Source organism: Engystomops pustulosus, chromosome 2 (genome assembly GCF_040894005.1).
Source record: "Engystomops pustulosus chromosome 2, aEngPut4.maternal, whole genome shotgun sequence".
NCBI classification, from domain to species: Eukaryota; Metazoa; Chordata; class Amphibia; order Anura; family Leptodactylidae; genus Engystomops; species Engystomops pustulosus.
This window is the reverse complement of record NC_092412.1, coordinates 217142211-217154424: the sequence shown is the minus strand read 5'-3', so window position 1 is coordinate 217154424 and position 12214 is coordinate 217142211. Positions and strand designations below refer to the sequence as shown.

At 40.3% G+C, this 12214-nt stretch overlaps 1 protein-coding gene across 3 annotated transcripts in view; it reads left to right on the top strand.

Annotated features, from left to right (window-relative positions):
- CUX1 (cut like homeobox 1) overlaps positions 1-12214 on the top strand; it is a 272705-nt gene that overhangs the window by 187226 nt on the left and 73265 nt on the right. For 2 of the 3 annotated variants that reach the window (XM_072138167.1, XM_072138166.1), the window contains 2 exons: positions 1535-1700; positions 1993-2049. The exons of the other annotated variant lie outside the window; for it this stretch is intronic. In XM_072138167.1, coding sequence (XP_071994268.1) covers positions 1535-1700; positions 1993-2049 — 223 coding nt within the window. The remainder of the gene's footprint in view (positions 1-1534; positions 1701-1992; positions 2050-12214) is intronic. 3 annotated transcript variants of the gene reach the window in all.

The following is a 12214-nucleotide window of genomic DNA, read 5'->3' as shown; positions in this document are numbered from 1 at the left end:
GGTGATAGGGGATGACTGAGTCACTAATCATTTAGAGAAAAAACCATTGGAACAACAGAGTAAGTTTATTTCAGCACGGACTAGCAGACAAGTAGGTGTCAGGCTTATACTTTGGGCAGAGTTAGAGCTGCTGCAGTGACCTCCCTTGTTGTGGCTGATCTGTCCTGTCCTACAATTTACAATTAACCAATTGCTTGCAGTGGAAGTTAAGTAATGCTTAAAGGGAACCTGTCAGCAGAATGCAACCAGAATGCAAGCAGAATGCAACCAATAAACCACAACCAGTATGCTGTCAAGTTGATTAAAATCTAATAGGTCATGTTTCTTTTATGACTGTTGTGGCATCATCCAGAAAATCCACTTTAAAGTGAGATGTACATTAGTTGTGTAAAGACAAGGAGGCGGAGAGCTTAGAATTTCAGTCAAGCTCTCCCCACTTGAGAACACCGCCTCTGCCGTGATAGAACAGACTTCCGGATACTGATGTCCCTGGATGCAGGGCTGTCAGTTACAGTGAAGGAGGTCACTCTGAAGTTTGGAGAGCTTGACTTTAGCACTAAATTCCCGCCTCCTTGACAACCAATGGACATCTTATTTCAAAGTTGATTTTCTCATTTTAAAAAAAATGAATTAGTAGGTATGAACTTGTATGTCCATATAGCGATTTATCAGGTCAATTTCTGCTGACAGGTTCTCTATATAGGGGTGTCCAATCACAACAGGATTTACTTGTGGTGGTACTCTCACAGATCACCAGAACAGAGCTCCGTTGTTACCCCAAATGAATGAAGCAGCTCTGCCACACACCCTGCTGCTCCATTCACAGTCTATGGTACAGACAGAAGTAGCTGGGTAAGCGCTTTTGAGACAGAGAGCGACCGGCTTGTCTATTCATTTGGGGATACTGCGCACCCCTGTTCTCATTATCAATGGGTGTCCCACCCTTAAGACTCACACCAATCAGCAAGTTATCAAAAGAGATCAATCTGACAACAGATTTAACTTGCCCAATGGTAGTGTTGTGCAGGAATTGAGCACTTGCTACACGGTTTCCCCTCATTTTTGGGAAATGTTGGAAGATACCGGAAGTATGTGAACAGTTAATTGCTAAGAGAACTTTCCAACAAGTAGGGATTGTCTCCAGTATATGTCCCAGTATAAGTTGTCAGTCACTGACACACGTATGGATATGTAGTAGTATTATATATGGATATGATTGTCTCATGAAGAAGTGACTCATTGTATTCTCTTATCTCTGAATATGCTTTGTATTAGAGATGCTATTCCCAGGACTATCTCTTCCTATGTTCCTTGTCCCTACATGACCTTGAGTAGTGCCTGCATGAAGGAGCTTGTCTCTTTCCAGGATAAAACTGCACATAGGAGATAATGAATTGCAGGAGCCACAAACATTCATCCCGCAATGTGCATATGTTTATCGTAATGAATCCTTGCATTTAAGGATATATTGAGGAGCTGTTGGAAGGAAGCCATGGCAATACCTTATGGCTAAAAATGTGCTTTGCAATTTCAGGTGCTGGGCTTGTCTCAGGGCAGCGTCAGCGACATGCTGTCTAGGCCGAAACCTTGGAGCAAGTTGACCCAGAAGGGCCGGGAGCCATTTATCCGGATGCAGCTATGGCTGAACGGCGAGCTGGGGCAGAGCGTCCTGCATTCCCAAGGACAGCAGCAAGGACAAGGTACTACAAGTGTATAAACGCTGCAACCACGTACACTACCTGCTTATCGGTTACGGGTTTAGACTGCAGTCTAGTCATAATGTGACCTTGGGTAATGCACATAGACAGACCTGACAAGAGATAGTGTCGTGTATAGCTCTCGTACTCCTCCACTTGTTCTGCTGTTGGCGGGCACCGAGTACCATGTGTTTTAGTGCCCTGTGGCAGATAAAGCGCTGATGTCTAAATATTCTTCCAGGGTTGAGGTCTTTGCCACATCCTCTGCTGATCTACCTTTTATTTCCATTTATAGCCCTGCAATCTGCAGCCACTCAGCAGGATTCTGTAATCGAAGGATGTCCAAGTTCAGGTACGTTCTACTTCCTTTTCGTTTCAACATGATCCGAAATATTTGACACTTGGGGCTAAACGTGTTTAAGGGATTTGTGGTGTTTTTGTCGCTTTCATTCCAAAGCGCTGCAGAGTATTTTTCCTGACGTGTAAACAGTCATTTCTTTGAGTGTTTTTTGGCAACTTTTTTGGAGTTTAGATCATCTCTTAGGGATATTTTAGTGTAAGGAATATAAAGAATTGATTGTCATGTCATTGACAAAAGCTTTCATTGAAGCAATTCCTATAACAAGGATCCATTCTGTATATTTGTTCAAGTGTTTTGGGGAGCTCCATTTTGGGTCCATTGTTGATTTTTCAGAATTGCAATGCAGCAAAAGCTGCCCAAAAATAAGGCCTTATACTGTACATAGTAGTGAAGTGACCACTAGCTAGACTTAAACCATTCATATATTTTTTCAATTCCCCCGTTTCCCCCTCTGTTGGGTGTTTTTGCCCAGGGGAAAAGCAACTTCGAGATATTTTTTAACCCTCGATCTGAAAATGTATGAATGTATATGTTGTTTTATATTAAAAAATTGACTCTTTAATTTAATAAGAGCCTAAGGGCATCTACCACCAAAGTGAAGGACTGTATGCAAATGAGCCTGAGGGGCTCCAGGCCCCATAGGTGTTAATGGAGACTGGAGCCCGTCAGGCTCATTTGCATACCGTCTTTCATCCTTGTGGTAGATGCCTTTAAAGCCTAGATGGCTGCTTTTAAGTGTCTCAAACCCACTGTCTCAAATTGAAGGTCATCAAAATCAAGCACAAAACAGGGACACATAGATCCAGGTACCGTGACACTGGTAATCTTGTTATATGTGTTATCCATGGCCTCCTTCTTTCTAAAATCAACTTTTATAATTTTGATAATTAGCCAGAAGAACTCTGTGAGTAGTTACCACAGCCCCTCCGTGCTGCAGTTTCACAGGCTGTTACACTGTGCAGAGCACTTCCCCCTCCCACATTGTGCTCAAACTTCTTGCTACTGTAGATCAGGTAGAGGGAGGGGGGATTGCTGAGCAGGAGTACAGAGGAGGGGGAAAACAGTGTAATAGCTTGTGATGCTGCAGCAATGAGGGGCTCTGGGAGGCATTACTTTTGGCTCATTAGCATAATTTGAGAAGCTGATTTTAGAAGGAAGTAACAAATATAAGAATATTTCCACAGTCACGATCCCTGGATCTATGGTTTATAATGCTTGATTTTGATGCTAGATTTCCTTTAATGAAGTATATTATAAAGTTTACTATTATCATCTGCTCTATTCATTTCAGACTAAAAAAACTAAATATTTTCAAGGGTTTACTTGTAACTTAGGCTATGTTCACACTCACATGAGTGATCAGTCCTATGCTAACCTAGCAGAAAATAACTAACACAAGTGTGAATAGAGCCTAAGCTGCAAGTTTTATTCCTTGAGACTACAATAGACGGGGATACATAATATGTCTGGAAAAAAAAACCCACTGTCCTGTGCTGTTCACTTACACTGTATGATATATAGTGATGTACAGAGCAAAGATTAGGCATTAGCTCTGGCAAGCTGGCAGATTCACAGGAGGGTATGTATGAGTGTCTGCACACAGTAATGTTACCTGGGCTGACTCTCACAATGGAGCAATAAGCCGAAATGAGTGCAGATTGATGGACAGCTCTGCCTGGTAATGAATGGACTTGTCCCTGAGAAGCGCTGATCCATAACCTCACTAGATGACTTGTGTCGTGCGTTGTTACTTTTAAAACTGTTTACCATGGACCTTTATTGTTCCTGTCACACTCCAAAGAGATCCACACAAAAGTACTTTATTTTGGTTAGTGTCCTCTCATTATTAAACTGGAGGTGGAAAACTGCATTTGAAGTTACAGCTGTGGGTGATCCCCAGGGACTCGGTCTTTCTTCTTTGTTCGTCTATATTCTGAGCTATCATCCATCATGTCTAACCTCATGCTGCTTAGCAGAAGACAAACCCATAGGAATAGAAACTCGTACAACAACAAAAGACAACCGCTAATTAAGGAGCCCCCCCCAACACAACCACAACACACCTTGAATAATGGCCCGTGCATTAGTGACTTAAATGTCCGCAATATGTTCAGATCTGCTTAAAATAATGCAGAACACAAACAAAAGTCCGTTTTGTTAATGATATCACATGGCAATTAATCTTCCCGGGTCCCATAGGATGATGAGACGGTGAGGATAGAGGAGTTCAGGAGAAGACTTACTTTATGAAGGTTGTTATACTTGTCTCAATAAATTTTGGGTACTTTTTCAGTAGAGTTTTTCATTTTGTATGTATGGAATAGAAATAATAATACAATTTGTACTATGTTCTTACTAAAAAGTTGCGTTTTTGACAGAAGTAAAGATGTGAACAGTTTGACACTTAAAGGGGTGATCTTCTTGTATATATCCGTTTTGATATATTTGACATATGGATGACATATAAGTTAGAAGACTTTTACATAGAAGAGTCTTAGAAATTATGGGAGGAATTTATCGAGCACTTGCGCATCGTGCAATAGTGCTATATGTTATCCCCAACCCCCAAGGTCACGTCAGATATAGCAAGAGACTCCGGCCTCTACAATTGGCACAGGAAGTGGCGCAGGCTATAGCTGATGCGCCAACATGGGGCGGTCCACTCCTCTCCCCTCATCCCCAATTTGGAGGTGGTGTAAGGGAAGGAAAAGTACATCAAGTATGAGCCTTCATATACAGGTGTCCGACTTATGGCACTTCCACCGATCTGTAGTTTGAAGTATCTGCAGTCTCATCCATAGACATGTGTTTGTATGTTCTCTCTGTGTTTGCGTGGGTTTCCTCCCACACTCCAGAACATACTGGAGGTTCATTAGATTGTGATCCCCATTGGGGACAGGGACCGATTTGGCGGCTCTGTGCAGCGCTGCGTAATCTGTGTGCGCTATATAAATAAAGGAATTATTATTATAGACATTGTAATGACTATTCTGGATTTTGCTAATTTGTTTCATTCACTTAAAAACTTCAGAAAGTGTCAATTTAATTCTTAATTTAAAAAATATATAAAATTGTTATACACTAATTGTATTACCCCGTGACCTGATGCCCTCCTGTTACTTTGATCTGTGTGCAGACAAGGCTCTATAAATATTCAAATTATGGTTATTATAACAAGCCAGAATAGTGGTCTCTTATTTATAAATATCTTCGAAAAATCTTCAAAATATCCCCTATATGTGTTTAATTGGAAATATCGCCCTGCACAGTCTTGTGAGTTGCCCTTATGTGAGGACCAAAATAACATTTTTGAAAAGGAGGTTGTGAAAGTATGCTCAGACACGCATCAGTGTGACCGCTTACTCAAAGATGAGTCTTTGATGTGGTGAAATGGATGTGAGACAAATTTGCTGAGATTTAGCAAGATTTGATCATTTATATTTTACTTTATCTAGTAAAAGTTGATTTGTAAATGGAATGAATGGTGGCAGTGGCTAATGTGCTGCCATTAGTGTCACACACGTGACTCCATTTCTTGCACGGCGAGCTACAGCTGTCAGATATTGCGAGGCAGATGTTTGTCGCAGTATGGGGTAACTCCTGACGGTGCACACTATTAGTACAATGTTTCGGCATACGGTTATGGGGTAGCAAGGACAAAACAAATTCTTAATATAATTTGGGTGATGCTTAGAATTTTGTCTCCAAAAAAAAACTTCTTATCGCTTTTAATCAAATGGGTCCATCTCGGTGGCCCGTGGCTAGCAGCACTGCATTGGATAGTGGATCTTATAAGCTCTGCCGCTTATGAATGAGTCTGAGTTTCGGAAAGTCATGCATGTCCATTTCATATGTCATTGGCTAAGAAAACTTATGAGTGATAAGAACAATCGCTGTAGTCATTGCGCTGACAAATATGAATGAGCGATCTGTCTGCAAGAGAAAAGTGTTTTCACTTCACTTTGCTTTTTTTTTTTTATACGGACGGGGTAAGATATTAAAAGCTTGTTTGTTTATAACCACTTCAGCTATGTACACCTCACACCTGTCATTTTCACAAGCCGCCTGGTCCTGTAAAATCGGAGCAGGTACCAAAAATATTCACTTAGCGGCTTTGGTGGAAAATGCTAATGCATTACTTACCATGTGTTCTTAGTCATAAATTTGTCCTAGTTTTAAAAAAAAAACTTGTGGTTTTTGCTCACAATTGTAATTCTCAAGTAAAGTAAATACGCAAACATTAATATGTAAAAAATAACTAAAAAAAGGGTACAAATTAGCTTTCCAATTAAAAAAAAAAATAAGTTCCCTGTGTTGGGACTTCATTAAAACAATCAAAACGGAAAACTTGACTGTTTTCATTGGACTTTTAACTTCCGTTGGTGTCTTTCTTGCAACATTTCCATTACTGCTTCCATTATTTGGCCAGAAAATTGGAAAGAAACTGCATTGTCCATTGAAATCAACCCGTTAGACTTCCGTTATTGTTGTTTTAGGGACTGAAGATAGTAATGGAGGTCTGAATTGAACCAGGTATGAATTGTCCGCCAAACTAGAAGCACCCCAAAAAGGACTATAAATAGGCATAGGGATGTTTTGAGTTCCTTATCGTTACAGAATAGGATACTGGTGGGCTGGATGGGGGTTGTCACTTGCATGTAGGTCATTTTATTTAGTTTTGTTAAAGTGGTGTGAATATGTCGGCTTTATATAAGAAAAATAAATCAATACAATAATAAGACATTTTTAGAACTTTTATCCTATTGCAATAAATGGCAAACTTACAAAGAGGGTCTTTTCTTTTGAGAGTAGTCTATGGCTTGGCTGACGGGATTTTTCTTTTTGTTCATGGATCGTTGAATGTCAGTAAGTTTCTGTATATAACGCTTGGATCTCTTCAGTGATGATCATTATCCGACCACCAAGCTAGCAAGGATAGTTAGGTTACATTCACATCTCATTATTAGCCCCCCGGTGTAAAGATACGTCAGGCACTTTCTCAATGTATACTCACAATGAATGGCCAGGACCTACTCCTGTGAATGCTGATACAGTGGAATAAGTTGTCATATACGCGGTGTGTCCCCAGTGATGTAACTGTCCTTAAATGGGCATCATTTGGGACCTCCCAGAATGTAAACTCAGTAAAGGCCGGGGGTGGATGCAATGCAGTTGTATCCGTCTCTGACAGGTTTTTATGGCCTCCGCTGATCATATAAGTTGCTCAGCAGGAGGGAGCATGATAAAAAAAAAGCAGCTTGCTACATGTGACCATCCAGTGTTTCCTGCAGGATTCAATGTATACTGTGCACGCTAGGATGCCCCCACCTTCCTATACAGTAAATGGATAATCCTCAGTGTATATACATCAGGGGCTTACTAGAGACTGACATGATGTCTGCAATTTTCTCTGTAAATTATATTTTATTGATATAATTCATTAAATTAATTGTGTGTGTATGTGAATTGTATTTACTAGATGTACCGAGCAAGTTTGGGTTTATTAATGGCAAACAACATCCCCCACCTACTGGTCAGAGGTGCAATAAATCCATATGGAATATGAAAAATTATTTACATTGACCATAATTCAATAAAAGAACTCACATAGCTTGTATATATATTTTGTTGGCTGTAACGGTTTTATTAAAAAACACAAAAAAATCCACTGAAGCATCAGACATTAATAATCAGAATAATCATGTTAAAGTGTCTAATAGCCGAGATTCCCATCTCACACTTAGAGCCCGGCTGGAGATGAACATACCGAGACTTGATTATTTAAAGCATTCGGCGAGTAACATAATTGAGCAAAACACGGCTTACACTATTCACAAAGAGGGCTGCAGATCTCTGCAAAGGAAAAAAATACTATAAAAATAAAAAAATCCACGGCAAACGCCTTAAGCAGCTTTGGAAGTGGGACTCCCTAGGGGCAACAAAAAGATGTTCTAATCAATTACCACATCATAACACTGATGTATGATAATTACTGAGTGTTTCTCCTGAGATAGTGCAGCATTTGGCTGGGATGCAGTCCTTTCATGGTCCACTGCCTGATTAATATGCAAATAATAGGCTGATTGCATGATGAATGCAGAAAATGAGTTCGCTGATAACGTGAGCAGTGAGGCGAGAACATGATAAATTACTTTTACTGACTGTCCTACATTAAGCACCCTTTCCAAACAATTTTATCTGAAATTGAATGAAGCAGTATGGATATTGTAGGATTGTATAAAATAATGTAACCTTAATAACCGCTGTATTATTGCGGCGTATAAGAGCCATTTAGTCTCAGCGCTTCACCTCGCGCTCAGCAGAGATTTGTTTTATTCATTATGCGCAATTGATCTCCGTATAAAGGTGAAGTTAGAACACGGGAAGAAGTCAGCTATAATCTGTCATTCTTGGCCTGTTCTAATGAGAGCATTGTGGCCATTAACTCAGCTCTGTGACACTGTGTGGAGACAGCCAGACTCGCAGATAAACACAGTAGAGGTGGCCATTTTGTGGGCTGAACCAATATTCTGGTTCCCCATTTTATTTTTGCATAGTCTCTTCCAAGCCATCCCTCCTCACTCCTATATAATTATCTGGTTAGAGGGGGAGATTTATCAAAAGCATCTGAGGTAAAACTTTTTTGTAAAATTTCCCATGGAAACCAATCAGAGCTCAGCTTTAATTTTATGAACAGCTGTGAGAAAAAGAGTGCTGAGTTCTGATTGGTTGCAATAGGCAATTAGAACAGTTATGATCTCTAACAACTCTAATGAATCTCCCTATATAATTATCTGGTTATAGGGGGAGATTTATCAAAAGCATCTGAGGTTTTTTTAAATTTCCCATGGAAACCAATCAGAGCTCAGCTTTAATTTTATGAACAGCTGTGGAAAAAAGAGAGCTGACTTCTGATTGGTTGCTATAGGCAATTAGACAAGTTTTCATCTCAAACACCTCTGATAAATCTCCCCTATAAAGTTTAGCTTCCTATGCTTTTTATATGATCGCATGCACCTTCCCAGTCTAGTGACCAACATATATAGGAGGCCATACACATAAGATAAATGTTGGACAACCCTTCCATTCCAGCAAAAGAGGCCAACCGTCTAATGTGTGACAGAAATTCAGCTCATGTCAGAAGCTGAGGGGGGGATGAAAGGGTTCTCTTCGTGTTTGTGTAGGTTTTCTCCGGATCCTCACGTTTCCTCCCACACTCCAAAACATATTGGTAGGATGATTAGATTGTGAGCCCCATTCGCGACAGGGACTGATTTGGCAAACTCTGTGCAGCTCTGCATAATCTTTGTGCGCTATGTAACTAAAGGAATTATTATTATTAGGAGCTGAGATGTTAAATTTCAACATGTCTGATCTTTGGTTCACAGGAGGGATAAGCTTAGAGGTGTTTGGGTAAGGAATAGGCAAATAAGGAACGCTACCATGTATAAAGCAGCTCCCTCTAGCAACGTATGACTTTTAAGAAGCCTTGTGACACCCAGCGGTAGACAACACTGTTTCAATATCACTGGATCTCATCAGTACAGTAGGGAATTGGTTTGGCTAGGTGAAAGATGTGGGACAGGAAGGGATTAATTCTCTTTATGGAGATTTCCGTCAGGCGTAGGAAGTCTTAAAGCCCCTGCATGCTCTGACCCCATACATCTGAAAAGCTGGGTTACAAAGGCAATTTCCATATGAAGAATGAATAGAACAGAGGTGTCAGGGAGCAGCCTCCTACACCCCTTTCTATTAAGAACACATCCGTGCTCAGTCAGGCATGAATTTGTGTAAGGTTTGGGATTAGTTTTGCTTTTAGCTGTGTAATATGTTGGTCATCTGCATCAGGGAACAGTCAGTCTTGTTGAACAAAGAGCTGACTACTTACATGGCCTATGTAGGTAGTGGGTCATTTATATACCACTTATACACTACAACAAAGATTTTATACTCATTTGCCAATTAAAACATTCCAAGATCTCCATGAAAATTTGGACCATCTATCTACCTCAGTGCTGACATTGAGGACAGTAATTGCTCTATGGACTCAATAAATGAAATTCTACTCCGATGATGATCATTTTCTGCTTTAAAGGACGGCTTCTGCCTCTCTATAATATTCACAGCAGTTGCAGCCTCACAAGTTGAACTCGGGTACCGCTTGTTACCAGATGCTCCAGGGAGAGGTCAGGGGAGGTTAGTGTCTATTTCTACACAGTACATCAAGCCTCTGGTGATCCTAAGGGATCCATTATTACATATAAGCTGCTAGATCCAGCAAGACCTACAACAGCTCTTATTATGTCACAACATCCGAAAATATTAGAAAAATGATGCTACACGGAGCAGACATGTCGGATTAAAAAAAAGCTGAATAAATGCAGTGTCCACCTGGAAAGGCTCTAATAACGTAATATAATGATCTATATGTCCTAATAGGCATCAATAGCTAGACTCTGTCTGGTCTTCAAAGAAAGAGTTACCAGAACCTGAGCCGGACTGCGGTCCACTATTGTACCCTGGGCTCATATCAGAAGACCAGAAGATGGAAGTATCAATGGGTTACCTCTGGGAGAGGAGCATAGGTGTGATGTTTTAGATGTATTTCTGAAAAGTAGAACCATTCCTATTTGGTTCTGTGTAGTTTAGGTTTGGTTTTACATTACTGTAACACAGCTGTTTTCTAGTTTTCACGTTGTGTCTGTAACCCTGCTGTTCTATTGAACGAAGCTTAGATCCCTACAGAACCGGGTGGCTTAGGTTCAGTTAAGTGGAACCACAGGAGGTCTGGCGGCTGTGGTTGTAATACAGATGCTGAAATGCAACTGTATTTCAGCCATGTGAAGCCAATACGATGTTAGACATGTTATTATTGCTTTAGAATATTTCCTTGAGAGATTACTCGGAGGTCTTATGGTAAACCTACGGTATACCCGTTTTTTTTGGAGTTGTGTCAGATCTGAGCAAGCATAAATACAAGTTTGTATGGTAAAGTGCGGGTAGTGCTATCTGTGAACGACTGGGGTTGTTTTGGTATCGACCACATTGATTTCTGCAAAGCCTTAATACTATGGGGGCAATTGCATTTACAGGTATTTCTGCAACAAATCGTCCATAAGTGACTACATACCGGAGAGCATTTTATGCATCGCTGTTGTTGATCTTATCCTTCTCCTAAAAACGGTGGCGCTGTAACCTACCCTGAGTTCTGGAGCTGTACCCTACCTGTAACTCATGCAGCTGTGATTTTAGGCATCATGTTACTAAACTTTAAGGTGTTGCCTGCTTTCAGCAAATAATTGATATTGTTTGTGTAATGAAAAATTATAGAATTTTCCAATATACTTTCTATATCAATTCCACACTGTTTTCTAGATATCGGCTTGCTGTTAACAGGAAGCTTCGTTGTTTACTTCCTGTGAATAAACATCACTTCCTGGTCATGTGATGTCACACAGGTGCACGGCTCAAGTAATCAGAGCTTTGTGTCTTAACGAGTAGTAAACCTGTGTGACATCACATGACCAGTAAACAATGAAGATTCCTGTTGAATGAAAGCAAGCAGAGATCTGCAAACAATGAGGAATTTATACAGAAAGTATATTGGGAAATGATATAACTTCACAATACACAAATCAGATCAATTTATTGCTGAAGGTGGATAATCCCTTTTTATTTTTTCTCCAAAAATAAATTTAAAGAATCCTGTGGTAGATTGGTTGTTGTAGTCATGTGATCACATGTGGTTTGTGACGAAATAGTAGACTTTCTCGCTTGCTTGCAATATCGGTAAAATTACATTTTCTAAAGCAATTACCCCACACACACCACTTTGAACACCGCAGTCTATCAGTGTAACCTGTCTCTGGTCCCCTGACCCCGTGCAGTCAGCACATTTGTGGGGGAGGGGTTGTTATTAAATGATCAGAAGGCACATTCTGCATGGAGGAATTTTGATCATTAGCTTTTGCTACCAGGGGTTGAACGGAGGATATCAAATGACTAGAGAATGACAAATGACGTTTAACTCGGATCCTTGTCACCACATTCATCATCTTTGGTTGCACGCTTGTAAATAAAGAGAAAAGTGCAGAGGTTGCACTGGAAGATAGCCTTGTCTGTAGCCTTCACTCAGGATCTCCTTTTGTTACATTGG